General features: G+C 31.4%; 1 protein-coding gene across 5 annotated transcripts; it reads right to left on the reverse strand.

The window, feature by feature from the left end:
* Positions 1-1,043: 1,043 nt before the first annotated feature.
* On the reverse strand, positions 1,044-18,445 carry LOC148273074 (uncharacterized). Of its 5 annotated transcripts, XR_015824693.1 has the most exons (15): positions 17,335-17,535; positions 17,161-17,242; positions 15,382-15,472; positions 15,159-15,261; positions 14,456-14,546; positions 13,007-13,103; positions 12,630-12,885; positions 12,469-12,550; positions 7,464-7,551; positions 7,246-7,348; positions 6,679-6,760; positions 6,296-6,392; positions 3,955-4,281; positions 1,430-2,541; positions 1,044-1,231 (listed from the first exon to the last, which is right to left on the reverse strand). XR_015824693.1 is itself a non-coding variant. In XM_088239178.1 (14 exons), the coding sequence occupies exons 3-14, from the start codon at positions 15,409-15,411 to the stop codon at positions 1,693-1,695; spliced, it is 2,205 nt and encodes a 734-aa protein (XP_088095304.1). In that variant the 5' UTR covers positions 15,412-15,472; positions 17,161-17,242; positions 18,198-18,417; the 3' UTR covers positions 1,253-1,692. The 5 variants fall into 5 exon arrangements, 4 of the variants coding, with proteins under 4 accessions (XP_088095304.1, XP_088095303.1, XP_088095306.1 ...); XM_088239178.1 differs by lacking the exons at positions 1,044-1,231; positions 17,335-17,535 and adding an exon at positions 18,198-18,417 and having other exon boundaries at positions 1,253-2,541; XM_088239177.1 differs by lacking the exon at positions 1,044-1,231 and having other exon boundaries at positions 1,253-2,541.
* Between the last annotated feature and the right edge of the window lie 32 nt (positions 18,446-18,477).

Here is an 18,477-nt window from a genome sequence, read left to right on the forward strand (position 1 = left end):
GAACGAAGGGAAAATAGCTATTCTGATATGTAAATATATTATGTATTTATACAAGGTATTATGGAAATTGGAAAAGAAAGAACCCTTTGGATCCCAATAATTCAATTCAATAAATGAGGGTTATTAGAAGCAAACTTAGAAATCTCCAATGAAGGAGTTACCGAGATATTTGTGAAAAACTTGGAAAAAAGAATTGTGAGATTTCTAATTATTATGCTACACTGACTCAAGTAATATAATTGAAATCTGTTTTTGCAAGATTTAAAGATAGTTTTGAATTACGCTATTATTTAGTAAGGTAGGTTTTTATGTATCGTTTATTTTGCCATCAATAATTAATTTTTCATTTTTTGGGGAGATTTCTAAGTTTGCTTTTAATACCCTCAAATTATTAATTCTTTCTATTATGTTGTATCTCAACTCAACACAGAACTCGTGGCCTCATAGAGTTAGGGATACGTTATTATTTTTTTGTAATATGTATCTTCATATAAATAAATAAAAATTCATGGCTAAAATTATTTTTTTTTCTTAAAAAAGAAATATTTGGGTTCATACGATTTACCCAAATATTTCAATATTGGTGACCGTTTTCAACGAGTTGTAAATAACTCACTTAAGAAAATGATAATCAAGTTGTAGTAGAGCGGGGAGCGCACCTTGGACCTTTGATCCGTGAGTCCACGATACTAGCCACAGGGCCACAAGCCGATTCACAGCGAGTGTGGCAAAATTTTAAAGCCTAATGTATAATAATAAAACATACATACATATATTTTTTCAGTTCAGTTCAGTGCCACGCAGTGGCGTTTATTCGTTAATAAATTGGACAACATCAGGATTATATAATATATAGTAGATTCCACCAACCATATATGTGGCAGTCAGTGCGAAAGTTACGTAACCCACAAACATGTGATAATAACATTTGAAGTTTAGCCATGCGCTATCTATCAATGAAGGGGAAAAGGTGGGTTCAGCCACTTCTAGTTTATAAAACTGATGATTATGGATCTCTTCCAATGGTAAAGTCTATTTATATCTTTTTGTAGGTTACGCAAATTCTGCGCTGACCACCTCATAATATACATGTCATGGTCATCAGTGAAAGCGTAAATTGCAGATTTCTTCTTTTTCATCAGTTGAAAGTAAGATTAGTTAATCTTTTTTCAAAGGATATTTGTACGGTTCATCGTTTTCGTTTTGCTTTAACATTTTATCACAATCGAATCTGAGAAAAAAACAAGAAGCATCTGATTTTATAGAAGAGGATATTTGTTTATTATTGGTCAAATATAAACAATTTGATAAATCTAATACAACACATTTGATAAAATTATAATAGGAAACATCGAAGCATAGAAAAACTGTAGACATCTTTGGTTCCGTATTAGAATTCCACTATATTATTTTTTAAATCAATACTTACATACATGAGAATGCACAACAATGATGATGCTAATGAAAATTGACAGATAAGACATATAATTATCATCCATGGCTTCCTAGTCGGAGAATATGGAATACACAAACAGCCTCAAGGTTTCTCTGTACTGCACCAACTCTTGCGCATCCTCATCCACAGTTATAACATGAATCGACAGGATGTCAGAAGACCTGATGGATTGTAAAGTACACAAGGATGGTTAAGGAGGCATCTGTCATATTAATAGTCATCCAATACATATTAAATTATGAAGGATTCAACTTTCTGTGTACTTTCTGGTGGCGACTTACACAACCCTTACTGTAGAATGACTTGGAACAAATCTTGCAAGTGTAGGGCCTCTCCCCCGTATGAGACCTGATATGGATTCTCAATATATCCTTAGTATTAAAAGCCTTTCCACATGTTTCGCATGAGAAATTTCTCTCGTTGGCGTGACACAAGAGATGTCTCTTGTAAGTCAGGTTCCTATTGAATTCTCTTCCACACAGTTGACAAACTTTCAGGGGAGTTGGATCGTGAGTTTTAAGATGCGTTAGTAAACTTGCGCCGTAAGTAAAAGTTTTGGGACAAAGTCCACATTTGTGAGTTTTGATTTCCGAATGACCTTTCATATGCTCTTTCATTTTTTGTGTGGATTTTCCACAAATATCGCACACTTTCCAATAAATATATTTTCGTTTATAAACAGTCTCACCTGATTTTGTAACAACAGGTACAATGAAACGGTTTTTACTTTTAGGAGGACGCTTTATTTTAGTTGAAATCTTTTTTGTCGTATTGTGTGTGTTAGAGGCATCATTAGTAAACTTATTAAGGGTTTCAGTTTTCATAATTTCATAACTTGCATCATTATCACTATAGTAATCTAAAGAAAAATTATCAGTTTCATAATCTTCTCTCAATCTTCCAGTGATTGGATCTATCATTTCTAATTCATTCTTTATACTTTTCGTGTGACCTTGACGATTTAACCAACTAGTCCTTAGTGCACGATCCGTTTCCTCACATTTTTGTTTAAATTTGTAAGCAGCGTTCAGTTCGTTAGCACAGCCACGACATACACTTTGAGGTAGACAATCTTTCCGAGTAACCTAAAAGTTAAAAATTATTTTTATTCATTGGATACATTTTGATATGCTTATATTTTAAGTCAAATTTACAATCTATTTATTTAAAGGCAATGTTCGTTTGTGTGTCCTCGATGGACTGAATAACTACTTGACCGATTTACGTGCGGTTTTCAGTAAAATGTAGATCTTTGCCACGAGTGTGTTTATAGCTATTAAAATCTTCAATTTATTAAGTAGAAAAAAAGTTAGGAGTGTAAATGTTTTTTTTATCCATCACCAGGGTTGCATTCGACGAGAATGCATATAATAAAAAAAAAATTGAAGATGTTATTTTTTAGTTCACAAAAAAAGTTTTTTTTTTATGTTTATCAACATTAGTTTTTTATGGATTCAAATCAGATTATTTCCTCATAATTTCTAACCATTTATTTATTTTTACTGGATTTTTTGTAATGTTAACATCCATATATTTATGAAAATCGCTTTCCTGAATACAGTGCACCACTGTTGGTGAGAAGAGGGAGTTTGACATTTACAAAAAGAATTCTATATTTGAAAATGAATTAATGTTTTGGAATTCAACCATAAACAAGTTCCTAGGTAGCTACTTAAATTTTATATTTGAAAACTAATTATTTTAAGTTTTAGAATTGAATCATAAACAAGTACCTAGGTACCTAATTACCAATGAAAAGTTACACCATTTTTACGTTTATCCGAATGGTTTTTACTTAAGTTTTTTATGTAAAGTTTTGTATTTCACTCAATAATGTTTAATTTTAAGAGTAAACGCGATACAAACTTATTCCCGTATTATCTCTCTGGACTGTATGGCACTAGAAATCAAAATTCTCTGTCCTCGCAATTTATGTAAACCGAAACACAAAAATAATGAATACGTACATATCTAATTAGGACTAAATACAATAATTGATATCAAACTTTCGATTGTGTTCATTTAATCTATAAATGAGTATGTATTCAAACCTAGCGATATCAAAGCATTGCCGGGTTCAGCTTGTAGGTCATAAAAATAAGTCGGCCTCGTGGCGTAATGGTCAGCGCGTCTGCCAACCATGCAAGAGGTCTCGGGTTTGATTCCTGACATGGTTGATATGAAATATTTATTTGAAAGGGTGTTTTCACACTAGAATATTTCATAGTCCCTGGACTGGTACTTGAAACGTAAGTCGTAAGATCAAGACATGCTGCGATTGTTGTACTCGTGCACTATTAGGCGTAGAAAGGGAATGGATAGTATTTACCTCGCCCGAGATTGGAATAATGTACCAGAGTTTATCTAAAGTACGAACACCGCAGACAAAGTGCATGACTAAAAAGGCACACCAGCAAAATCTGTCTACCTCTAATTTACTGATAATACATAATATATTTTTTATTGCGGCACTAAACTAATTGACAAATACATCTTGCCTTAACTGAAGTACACGCCATAATCTTGTCTGACAAGGAAACATCTGCATCTGCTACAAACAGCGGGAGCATGAGATCCTTAGTGCCAAGGCAAGCTCGGCATGTCAAGTTCATCACTTCTTCTTTAACATCGTGAGATTCTTCCAGTCCGTCAAATCCATCTCCAGAATGTTCTTTCTCTGCCGAATTAATTATTTCATTCTGTTTCCGCTTAGCCTTTATTCCAGCTATAGATTCTGGCTCATGCTTTTCAAGAAACTTTTTCATATCATCGTAAAGTGGCCAGTAATTAACAAAATTATTTTTTGACGAGTATTTGTGTTTATCCTGAAAAACAATGATGAATTAATTGATTTTTTCCATAAATATCATTCAAATATGCTTTTATACCTTACACATACATATACACCGCAAGACAAAAAAAATTACGAGTTTACCTGCTACCGCGCCCCTTGACTTTACTGAACCCTTTTTCTAAGAAATCCTTTATCGATACCTCTTTCTTTTGTTTAATAAATTAAGGACACTATGTGTCACCTTTCTACAATATTTACATTTTAAAATGTCTCAACAGTCTTGTTTTACCCGCGTTTGAGTGAACATAACACAACAATCATGGAAAGTGCAAAGCAAATGTCGATTGCGATAAAATCCAAAATAATCACATTGTCGCAAGAAAACATATCTAATTGTAAAATATCTCGTCGAGTTGGGTATTCAGAAGGTGCAGTGAGGTTTTTATTTTAAAAAAATCCAAGAAACTGGATCCATAGAACGGAAAAAAGGAAGCGGACGGGGGCGCGTGACATCTGCCCGAGATGATCGCTTAATAAAAAAAATTGTTATGCGCGATCGATTTTTAACGGCACCTGAAATACACGCAGAGGTGCAGTCTACCAGCACATCAACATTTTCAGTAAAAACAGTGTCCAGGCGGCTGTTGGAGCATGGTTTCCAAGCACGGAGTCCCGCAAAGAAACCATTACTCACGGACAAAATGAAGAAGGCTAGACTGGATTGGGCGAAAGAGCACCAGAATTGGACCTTGGAGGATTGGCAAAATGTTGTTTTCTCTGATGAATCAAAATTCAACCTTTTTGGTCCAGACGGCAGAAAGATAGTTCGACGAAAACGTGGGGAAAGATATCATCCGTCGTGCGTCACTCGAACCGTTAAACATTCACCCTACGTGATGATTTGGGGGTGCATGACAGCATACGGTTTAGGACCTCTAAATTTTGTACAGGGTACGATGAATGCCATTCAGTACAAAAAAGTGTTAAAAAAACATATTATTCCAACAATCGAGGACATTACGCAGTATACCGCGGACCCAATTTTTCAGGACGATTCTGCGCCGTGCCATAGAGCCCGCACTGTGAGTACAAATATATATATTTTTTAATGCATTTTGTGACCACATGATAAATAATTTATTGTTTTTTTATAGATCAATGAATTCAAGGAGAAAATTGGCTTAAAATCGTTGACGTGGCCCGGGAATAGCCCTGATTTGAACCCGATAGAAAATTTATGGGCGATTATGAAAAAAAAAGTCGGGAAAAAAAAATCAAAAAACATTGAGGAATTAAAAAAAAACTTAATTCAAGTTTGGGAAGAAGAAATAACATCAGAAATTTTAGATTCGCTTTACGCTTCTCTAAATAATAGAATTTTACATGTTATAAAAAATAAAGGTGAATTCACTAAGTACTAAATATTTTTAAATGTTATAAATATGTTTAAATGTAAAATACTTTAATTTAAAATAAAGCGATAAGAACCTACTTCTTAAATATGAATTAAAAAATAACATGTCTTTTATTATTCCATCACAAACACTCGACCATAAATGAACCGTTATGGGTCTCTAAGGTTCGGGTAATCTGATACCTGATATATAATGGCAATTTCTAAGTACAATTCATGAGTAAGATTTTTTATTTTAACCTTGAAATAACGAGTAGTCATCACATATGTCAAACAATATAAAAAAACTAATTAAATATCAAGAATAATTCATTATATGTCAATTTTAGTTTTTTTTGAGAACTCGTAAATTTATTTGTCTTGCGGTGTATCTAAAAACTGCACATGTTTGCAATAAAAAAAAAAATTCCTGATCCAGCTTGCAAAATATTTACATGTTTTGCTGGTTGATGTTTTTAAATTTTGCTTTATTTGTTTATGACATGTTGAATATAGGACTGTAATATTAAAATCTAGATACAAAAGTAATAACGATTGTTGATCCTTTTAAAAACTGTCAACAACTGGCTACGGGAGCCTGCATAATATTATATATGTGATAAGTTAATTAGTAATAAATTATATAACTCACCTTAAATGTCTTTTTTAATGATAACCACATAGAGGAAAGGTTTCTAACACTGCATTCAGCTGGTAGACCATCTGATCTTATTCGGTTCTCAACATACCTTAAAATATTAAGTAATGTAAATTAAATGCTTAAGTAAAACAAACATATTATCTAACTTACATTATACGCTAAACTGTTACAATAGAAATTTACATTCTGTAAAGTAAAATTATAATAAACATAAATGTTGTTTATAAAAATACATAATGCGCATGTGTATCTTTATCACAATTCTATGGTAATAAAATTGACAAAATAAATTATTCGGTTAGGCCTAAAAGTAACTGTGAGTTGTGATAATTTATCGAAGCAAACAAAAAAAACGGCAAAAATAAAATACTTACGACCAATATTTATCTTCATCTGTATATTCGTGATAGGTTTTTTCCATGATAAGTATTAATTTTCTTATCCAATCTTCAGGCCCTAAACAATTTTTTTATAATATATTTGGTAAATAAGAAGTAATAATAGGTAAGTAACTAAATGTCATACTATAATAATTTAGTTTTGATGTTATGTATATGTATGCACAAAGAAACATTTTTTTCAATGCATTACTTATGCATTTTTATGTTTTTATTCACCACAGAGGAAATCAGTGCAAGTTATAGACTTTGTAAAGAAACACCACTTGTTTATTAAACATGTCAAATAATTTACTGTTAAATTATTTCGTTAAAAGGTTTTATATCTGTTTTTTTTTATTCATATATTTTATCATATTTACATTTTTTTGTTAAAAATTTTGCCCAGTTAACAAGGGTACATACCCTGTTCCAAGCTAGGCAATTACATTTTAATACATAATTAAGTTTTAATTAATTTAACTGGCGCAAGGATACTTGTGAGATAAAAAATATTTGAAGAATTGAATTATGTAATTTTTTAGTAAGTAAACTTATACTTACAACTTTTGAAAGCATCGCTAGAATCATCATCACCTAAATAACTATGAAACAGATCATAGTATATCCAATTTTTATTTTTCAATGCAACCGCTTTTCGATACTCCTGAAACAATTTTCTCAAAATCAGTAATTAAGTATACATATTTAAGTTACCATAAGTGCTAAACATTACAATTGTATGAGATAGATATGATCTTTCTCAATTATAGTATACTTACATCATAAGCTGAACTCCATTTTTTCCTTATATGAGGTATTTTCATGGCTTCAGGGAATCCATTGTCCATCATAAGAGAGTGAAGTTGTCTATAAAATCCAATAAAGGGTAAATTGATTTTTAATTATTGTTTCATTTATTATTGAAATAATTAATGAAATAACAAGTGACTTATTAAACATTAAAAGGAGTAATCTTAAGAAAAGTGTATACGCTAATGGGTAGGTACATAATTATTTTATATTTTAGTAAAATGTTTTACAAAAGTGAAGTGTAATGACCATTACTACTAGTTGTGTAGAGGAGCAACAACAACAATAACAAACCATCGCGCCGTTTCCCCGTACGGTTAAGCAGAGAGGATAGAATGCCATATCACACTGTCTTGGCATACAGACCTCGCTTTCTCTGCATTCATACATCTTCTCAAAAAACTTATTCCATTATTTTTTTTACTACAATATTTCATAGTTTGCTGGACCAGACAGATATAGGTCGACCAGCCTTCTAGTATAGGATGGACAATGTTGTCAGGTGTAGAAATAATTGTTAATTAGATGTTTTTGTTAATTTAATTTTTTTAGCAAAAATATTCAGCTGTGACAATTTTAATGTGAATATTAAAAAAACATGGTCTATTCGTTATCAAATTCAAGAAACATTGTAATTATGCTTTTGTAATGCAGTTGCACTTTGAAATCATTTTAGTATTTTTTAAATATAAAACCATTAAGATAATTGTGATAATATAAAGGGATGGTTTTAAGTGAGTCAGTTTAAGCAATTCACAGAAAAGTAGACGGAAATATTTTTTATTAATAAGTAAGACACATTAAGGGTTACACATTTAGCGAAGGATCAAAAAAATATGTGTTCATTAACGAAAAGTTTATTCACTTTTGACAATTCCTAGAAAATTCAATCTATTAATAGACGGTTTTAAGTGAGCCATTAAGTAAACAATTCGCACGAATCACAACTATTACCATGTTGTAATTTTATTTTTATTTATATTGTTAATTTTATATGGTAGAGTTGGCTCCGCTCTTATTAGCCTACTGGAATAAAAATTATTATTCTTTGTTTTTTCAAAAAGGATTTTGATAATCGTATGATTTTTATGAAACTTAATACGTAAGCAGAAGTAGGGAAGTTTTATGAAAAAAAAACAGAAATATACATGATAACAAAAACAACATTTTATTGATGAGTGCATAAGAATAACAATAAAACATGTTGTTAAAAAAACACAATGCTAAGTGTAAAAAAAAAATGGAAAACAAGAAAAACATATATACACACTTTAAGACAATGATTATTTTATACAATATGACAAAGTAAATAGGACATTTATAAATCAAATAGTTCAACTCCTGACATTGTTCCATCTGAGTTTTCTGAATCACTATCACTGGTATCACTATTATTATTTACAAGAAAAACCAATTCATCTAGATCTTTGTCTATTTTTCTGTCTCTTTCATAATAATTTTCTTCTATGTGGATAACATGACCGCATGCTTTTCTCCAATCCTCTTCTGTTACAGTTTCAAAAGCGTTGACTGTAAAATTAAGTATGTTTTTTGGGTCTCTGTCAATGTTCATATCAGCAACTCGCGTTTTTATCATACCCCATATCATCTTGATTGGATTTAAATCACAGTGGTATGTATGGTGGAAGTCTCAAAACCGTATGACCATGTTCAGCCAAAATCTGGTCAATTTCGAAAACTTTTGGCCCTTTGTGTTTTTTCACTATGTCGGTATTTACGCATTGAATCCACAAAGTTTGAATTTTTCCTTACAAGCCATTCTTTAATTTAATTCAACCGGTTGCCCAATCATCACCAGATTTTATTTTCGATTTAAAAATTAAAAGTGCTTCTTTCACAAAACCATTTTCCCCCAGCATGAACGCTGATAATCCATCGCTGGCCAACTGATTCTTCTACTACATAGAATTAAGAATAGTCCAGAAGGAGCGTAGAATCATATTTGAATACATCGGACTGTGTCCAAAAATTCCCCCACTATGCCCCACTTTCACCGCGCGCATTTGTGATGTTGCCGCGTAATGTTTTACGATGGGAAAAAATATAATCATAACACAAATGTAAGGTAAAAAAAATCTGTTAATTTCTGTAAGATTTTATTGTGCACGCAGAAATATTGATTGACACAACAGAGTGGATAAGTAAAGGGTCATTTAATAAGAGTAATTGAATCAATGAACTTTGAACTTAAAATATAAAACAAATTTTATTTTACATAAAATGGATATTTTTATATCATGTTAAATAATATTTGATGTTTTAATGATAATGTCGGTCAAATGTACACCACAGAGTTGTTAAATCTGAGGTCCGATTTTCATTAGTTCTCTCATTAGATGAGCAGAGTAGGGTAAAAAAATATACTACCCTGGCAACACTTAACGAAATGTCCATTTTGATTTCTTCGACTATCTGACTGATGGAAAAATAATTAAATTTTTAAGTAATGTATTTGCTACTTACACATTCATTTACTAATTACACATGAAATGTGATCACACACTGTTTCTTTTAGATCCTAGCAGTATTTCTACACTTTAAAAGGACACAACACGGCATAGTTGAATTCAAATCACCAGTTGCGTACTGAGCGACGTCTACAAATAAACTAATGGGTCAAAACGTAAAAAAACTAGTAGTTTAGTCGCCTTCTGTTTGATGCTCGTATGCGGTTTCTGGACTATTCTTAATTCTATGTTCTACTTTTACTTCTATTGTTTCGTTGCCTTGCCAACCCTTTTTTACAGTGTAAGAAGGATATATATATGTCTCGTCGAGGTATATTATTGGGAGTTTGTCTTGGTTTTGTCTATTTTATCATAAAAAATAATATACCTGGCCCGCCATGCAGCAATATCATACCTTTCAATGAGGTGTGTCCGTTTGGATTGGCATTTTTCGAAATCATATCCAAGTAGGAGAATTGTATTTCTTAGTGATTCTCACTCGTCTTGGTAACCGATGTCTCTCTTCAAAGCAAACAGAATTTTTTTAAAGTAGGAACTTCTTTCTTCACAGTATAAAATTCTTGAATTTTGTGACAAATGGTACACATTTCCATGCTGTAAAGGATAATTTTTTTGACGCCATTCTTTTTTTTTGGGAGTCGAAAGTTTCAAATAAGATTGTGTAGTTTTGCCTTGGGTTTTAGTGCGGAACAAAGTTCTTTCGGACAAACCTAGAACAAAAACAAAAAAAAAACAATTAGCAATATTTTTTTTATTAGGTACTTTTTTATTAATAATACCTGCTAATATTTCGTCGCGTTGGGGAAACAAGGTTCTATCTGACAAAATGTATTTTTTTACATTGAACTTTTATTATATTTTTTTTTTTAAAGAGAAATACTCGAGTTCTTATTATTTACTCAAATATTTAAATTTTCAGACCATTTCCCAAAAGTCGTAAATAACTTGTGCTGGATAAATGGAAATCGAGTTGTGGTAGAGTGGGATTTGAACCAGGGACTTTTGGTCCGTGAGTCCGCAATACTACCTCGGGACCACGACCTGATTCTATTATAATTATATTTAAATATCGGTTCTATCTGCATCAAAATGTTAAAGAAAAACTAAATTAATTATTAATTATTGTTAAGTTTATTAAGACAATATCAATAAAAAACATTAGATAAAATATTGTCTTTATTTCAAACTTTCATGTCTCAAAAAAATTGTGAATCTACATAGAACCTTGTTTCCCCAATGCGATGATTTGTCTTTTTTACTTAAAATTTATAGGACACCTGTATATAAAACATACATATCACGTAATAATATTTTAAAGCTTTGATAAGTCAAAAATAAAAACTGTTTTACTATTTTATAAACAAAAAACGTTTCCCCGAGGGGATAGGCAAAGAGGAGAGAACGCCATATCTCTCTGTCTTTGCATACAGACCTCACTTCCTCTACATTCATACATCTTTTCATGCACGCACGCTGATTTGTCCAACTTTTGACATGTCAGTCATCAAGCATTTGTTGAATTTGATTATGCCACGTCTTTCTCGGTCTTCCTCGCTTTCTGCATCCATCAATATTAACATTGTAAATCCTTTTAGCCGTTCTCTCGCCGTCCATTCGTTCCGCATGTCCAAACTACTACTTTATATTTTTATTCAATTCTCGTTCACTATTTTATTATTATTATATACTATAGTTGTTCATAAATAAATATTAATTGAATTATAAAGACAAGCGTTGTACAATTAAACAATGTATTGCTATTATATTTCAAAAAGTACATTATGGATACTAGATATAGTTTATACTTACATTAAAAAAATAATTTGATGAAAGTATTAAAAACTGACAAAACAGAACAATATGAAGTTATGAAAATTGAAAAAATACATTTTTTTAAATAAAACAAACACAAATTACTAGATTTTTAAAAAGAGAATACAAAATTTGTTTTAAAAAAATATAAAAATACTTTCATACTTAATTTAATGGAAATTGAACAATCCTTTTTTAAACATGAAATAAAAAATAAAACAAAAAACGGTTAAGGCCATAGATATTTTTCCGAAATAAAATCATTAACGGGGTTTAATTAAAATAACTATCTTGGCAGCACTCAGTTAAAAAGTCAAATAACAAACCTGTCATGGCGGCAGCTCGTGTTATCAAATTTCCAAAGGCGATCAACGGCCCTTTCTGCAACTTTTTCTGCCACTTGCTTCACAATATTGTAAAACTACGCGTAAGCAATTGTTCTAACATCACCACGCACTATTCTTGATAATCGCGGCATATTATTAAACGAGTAATAGGTAGTAAATATAGAAATCACGCACAACGTTTCAGCCCGAACGACTGCTTGCAACTAAGTTGCAAGGTGAGGGGTGTCAGGGATTTGAGTTATAAAATTAGTCAACTGCCAGGTGAGGCTGGTCGACCTCTAATATAAATAGTTAAATGTAAATAATGATGAATGACAATGACATACTTCCAAGGTTGTTTGTTGTGTTTGAAGAGTAACTCATTTTGTAGACGAATATGTATGAAGCTTTCAGTCCATTGTGGTAACCCTAATAATAAGAATAAATTAAAAACATTAAACCAAGGTTTAGTATGTGCACAATTTCAAAGTTTGTTTTTTATACTCACATCTAAATTCTTCTTCTGTTTGATATTCTTCTTTCTTGATAACGCGTTCGGAAGATTTCATAATACTTTTTTTCAAATTATAAAGACATTCATTATCAGAATCATCATCACTCGTGGCATGCTTTTTGTGCCTTCTTGTGTACTTAATTTCCGGATAGCCATCGAATCCTTGTGATTCGCAATAATTATTCATCGATTCATAAAATGGCCATTTGTATTTTGTATTTTGATTATCTTTATAGAACCTTTGTTTCAACTGCAACAATAAATTTTAAAAACACTGCATCATAAAATGAACCATTCTTAAAATGCTAAACTAAACAATTGATAGTTGGTATAAAAATTATAAACTACATGTACATGAAATAGATTCTTACTTTGTATGTCTTCAAGAGAGTGTACCACATCAAGTCTATTTTCCTTACGCCGCAATCACTCGGCAAACCCAATCCTCTGAGTTGACATTCCACTTCACTAAAAATATGCGAAAATGATAACAAGGACCGGACAATATTGTCCTCGTGTTTTGAAGTAATTAATTAGTAAATTAAACTAATTATACATAAAAAATGTTTGTGGACAGACTGCATTTCCTCTTTAGGGAGTTATTAAGATCTAAATTTGTTGCAACAGAGAGGAAAACCATTTTTGAGAGGGGAGTATAGAGGTCTGGGCATTTGTAGGGCTTATGAACTTCACAAAAGTCAACAGATGGAAGAGTTGAGGAAATGAGGATGTTTAAACATAGGCAGAATGGTGATTGTTACAGTGTATAAAGTGGCCACAAACATATACGTTGTCTGTATTCAATTTATTCTAAAAATAATAATAAATTTCGCTAGTTTATAAGAATATATTTCACACTAGACAATTATTATTATTATTATTATGGATAACTTATATAGCGCCATTTTCATAATATAATACCTCAAGGGCGCTTTACAAAGTGATTATATAAAGAAATAAATTTAATTATAACTTTTTTAATTTGTAATTTAATAAAAACAATGTACTTTGTCACCACATGCTAAGGATTTAGAGAACAAGTGGGTTTTAAGTTTTTTCCAAAACATCACTTTACTCTCACAGTTTCACACCTCTGCTGGGAGAGCATTCCATGCCGTAGGGCCTGCGAACGCAAATGCCCGTTCGCTGAATTTAGTACGCTGTTTGCGTAGAGGTATAATAACTTTTCCTTTCGACGTAGATGTAGCCGATCTAAGCGTAAAACGTCTGTCAGCTAGTTCATCTGGAATGCAGAGTTCCCTTAGATATTCTAGAGCATAGTTGTGCTCCAACAGAGTTTGTATTCCACCCTTTGTGGAAAACGTAACCAGCGTAATTCCCGAAGTAGTGGAGTGATATGACTGAACTTAGAGATTACAAAAATATTATGGATGTATTCTGTATGTTTTTATTGCTAAATAATCATGTTAGTTGATATTTGAAATAGAGGCATTAAAAGCTACCGAAACCTAATATTTGATTTAGGCATTTTACGGCCTCCGTAGTGTAGTGGTCAAGACACTGGACTAACGCAAGGAAGGTTCTAGGTCCAATTCCTGATGAGAACACACAAATTTAATGTGATTTTTCTCAAGCATGGGTGTTCTATGTCGTAATTCATCACAGTAATTGGGCCTCCTGGCCTGTTGTGGTGCAGAAGAAGAAGAAAAAACAGTTTCGAGAAGGGGTGAGAACTTGTATTGTGCACTACGAGGCAGACTTCGTTGTGCCCTACAGGGTATTTTAATATTTATTCTAGTGTATAACAAATCAGATGTCATAAAAATTTTAAATAAAAAAATTAAGTTTATCATACTAACTTCCAAGCATCAAAGTGATTTGTAGCAGATGAAAACAATTTTTCTTTTTCTGTTCGTATGTCAATCAATCTATTAATCCACTCTTCACTCCCTAAAAAAAATTAATTAAATAATATTTATTCTTGAGATTTTTACTAACTACTTGACAGTTATATGTATATATATATATATATATATCGGGTTGTGGTCCTGTGGCTAGTAACCAAAGGTCTGTGGTTCGAATTTCACTCTACCCCAACTTGATTCCCATTTTCTAATATTTAATTATTTACAACTCGTTGAAAATGGCCCTCAAAATTTAATATTTGGGTAAATCATAAAAACGCAAATATTTCTTTTTAAAAACAATATATGGTCAGGGCCTACTTTCAAGGCGCAAGGGAAGGAATGCGGTAATGTGTTTTGACGCTGCCCGGTTGAGTTTTGATCAAAACAGGCGCCTCGATATTCAATAATATAATAAATGTCAATATTCACATTGACCGACTAATTTTTATCTAAACTCAAATGGGCAGCGTGACAACACACTACCGCATTCCATGCGCCTTGAACGTAGACCCTGACGAAACGTTATGTTTGACCCTTTCCTAACGGAGCCAAAAACATTCTCGCATTACGGTGCTGTGTAGTCAATATACAGATACACTCATACCAGAATTGAAATATTTATTTATAAATACAATTATATAAATAAAATACTTACAATTGGAATAAGCTTCCATTCCATTATTGTTTTTAAGGTATCCATGAATAATATCAAAATATAACCAACTTGTGTTATTTTGGGCCACAGCTCGATGGTACTCCTACAAAAAAAAAATATATATATTATAAGCTGCCTACTTAAAAATCATATTATTTATAATCTTCATATAGCATATAGAATAGTTTGATTACAACATTTATAAAATATACAAATCTCATACATCAATGGTGTAAGCCCATTTCTTTCTCATGTGTTTAACAGTCAAACTATCTGGGAACTTGTGGTTTTGAATAGCTATTTTGTGTAGGTCTCTGGAATAAATAAATACATCATTACAATTTGTTATTTCCTTTAATCAATACTAAATTATTTCTAATCCAATCCTTTAAGTCGATATCCATTTTTTAAATTTTGCATAGAAAAATAAACACCTATCACATCCTATGAACTTTCTAAACCCCCTACCTGATTATCATTTCTTTTTCTTCATTTCTTCCTGCAAATCTTTGCAGGTGAGAAAAAACAAAAATAAACAGATTATTTATTTTTATTTTTTTACGTTTGAAAATAATCATTTCACAGAATTGGAAACAATAAATTACCACAACGCTGATGAAAAGCTATCAGCATTGATGGATACAACTGTACTAAATTCATTGAAAATGTATAATTTTAATGTATTTCAAAACTAGATCGAACATTCTGGCAGGCCAGGGCCCCGATTACAATGGTAAGTTAATAGAGTTATATTCGACTGTCTATAAAGAAAAACCGATATTTGTGTACGAAAATGAGTATACAGTCGAACTTGGTTATAACGATCACGGAAATAGCAAGATCTCGGATATAATGAGGGAACGTCAGTTGACATTTTAGTTTGTGGATTTCTCCATACATTTATTCACATTTATAGCGAGCTACTTCTCGGACATACCGAACAACAATATGGTCAACAGTTGAGCAAAAACTCTTCAATCGTTTAAAAACATAATTATAAGAATCAAAATAATAAAATCCAAATGAGGGACTAACTCAGCACCAGTGCAGCTGGGCATTGGGATCGGTTCATGTTTATAACACTATGTAAGTGTCTAAGAACCTAATTGGTGTTTTCGCCGACAGCATTGACAAAGTATCACACATATGGTTGAAATTGCATGCAAAAAATTAAAGCTTTGTGATTTTAGTATGCACAGACTCGGCTCCTCATTACAATTTACAACTTATTTTGTAGTTTATGAAGGACATCCTTGTTTCGGGGGATTTTACAATGATCTTTTTAAATGTTCTATGGTTAATGCATAATGAACATTACGAGTGGGTGATGTCAGATAAGTTAAAACCTAACCATTGAATTGTAAACATGACTACTAACAAGCAGAAGTGTTTCAATTTGTGAAAAAGTGACAATTATTCGTAAAATATAAGGTTGCGAGAAAAATGTTGAAGGGTGTAAAATTTTTTCACTATCCTTATCCATAACGTCAACATTGTGAAAAAATACAAAAGTTATCTGGAATTTAATAATTATAGAACAAGCATTTATTATAATTTTCAATAGTTACAATATGCAATGGCGATTGGATTTTAAAAACCTTCCTCTGTAATGCTTATAACGCGTAAATTCAGTCGGTCCCGTATTCCTCGTAATAACCAAGTTCAACTGTATTTGCATGAACATTTAAAATATCTTCGTCGGTAACCTTATTTAGAAGACAAAAATTGTATACATATTCTGCTTTTCATACAGAAAACTTCATTTTACTTTGTAGATAAAATTTAACTTCCCATTGAAATCGGGGCCCAGATACCGATTAAAATCTGTGCCTGGTCTGGTAAATATTATAAATGTTTATACTCAAATAAAATTTAGTTTATGATCTTCTTTTATTACCTGAGATTGAACGTTAATTTAACCGTTTTACAAGAAGCTCACTATCCCAAAATAGAGAGAACTTTAATTTAAAATGAGAATATATATTTATCATTTTTTACTTACTTCCATGCTTGCTTTTTCTTTTTAAAAAGCCATTCATTTTGAAGCCGAATATGAATGAACTTTTGGGTCAAGTCTGTTGTCCCTAAAATCAGATATTCCGTAATTTAACATAAAATTATCTAATCAACAACACTGGTCGTTTGAAAAATAATATTTTAAAACATAAAACCGTACATTTAAAATCTTCCATGTCCAGTAATCAGAAGAATTAAAAAAATATATATTACGATGACCAAAATAAATGTCGACAGTAGAAAATATTTAATGAAAATATGATGTTATTGTTCCAACCGTGAAAACAAGACGCTAAAAAACATTATTTTGACACTTTTCGCACTTTCGCTTTTCATGAAATATTTCCATTAATTGCCACCATACAATATTATTATTCCCAAGTTAGTATATATATATTTTTAAATGTATTTTTTTGCATTTTTTTAAATCCAAATTTTCCGCTAGTCACAGCATGATACGAGCTACCTAATAATAAAACCTGTCAATAAAAGGGTTGTCAACTCCGATATAATATTGAAAATAACGCTAGCGTTGATCGAAAATAACTCACCTAAATTACATACTTGCCTAGACAATTATTTTGTTTTTTACGATTATTCAAAATAATAATGCTATTATCAACATAATTTAAGCTCACGTCCATAGTACCATAGTGAATCTTCATAAACTGCTTTACTGTAAAAATATATGTAGCTGAACGTAATTTATTCATTTTCGTTAAAAAATGTCATTTTTCAAATTTCAAATCTTTTTATTAATACCACCATTCTCAAGTCCCTATTTTAAATTTCCGTTTTGTGATAAGTATAGACAGAATATATAGTCAAATATCAGCACAGTGCATAAATTATGAAATTCATAATAACTTCATAACTCGAGTTATAGATATTCAATAAAAAAATGTGAAAATCATCTTAGTATGTGTAGTGTAAAATATTGGTTATTATTTATTTGAGTTTGTAGTGAAATAAGAAAAATTCATCAATAAACTCGCAAAAAAATAGTATTCAATACCTACTGACCTTGAATTAAATTGTTGACTTTATTTCGTGCTATAGATTTACAATCAAACGTACCAGTCACTATATTTCTTGGTGAACCAAAGAAAAACGTTCAAAACTACTAGGAACGTAGGGACGGAAAAATATCTCGAAAAATTTTCAACCATCCTGCACAACTACCTTTCTTCTCCGATTTTCACATTCTATTTCGTAGGCAGGTAAAATGTTGGGAATACGTCATCCACCTTTGTTTATGGCAACATACTTCTGACAACGCCGAATGTCTCGCGGCTTTTATATC

Source organism: Micrasema longulum, unplaced genomic scaffold, assembly GCF_059751315.1.
Source record: "Micrasema longulum isolate JH-2025_06_02 unplaced genomic scaffold, ASM5975131v1 h1tg002087l, whole genome shotgun sequence".
In the NCBI taxonomy this organism is placed as follows: Eukaryota; Metazoa; Arthropoda; class Insecta; order Trichoptera; family Brachycentridae; genus Micrasema; species Micrasema longulum.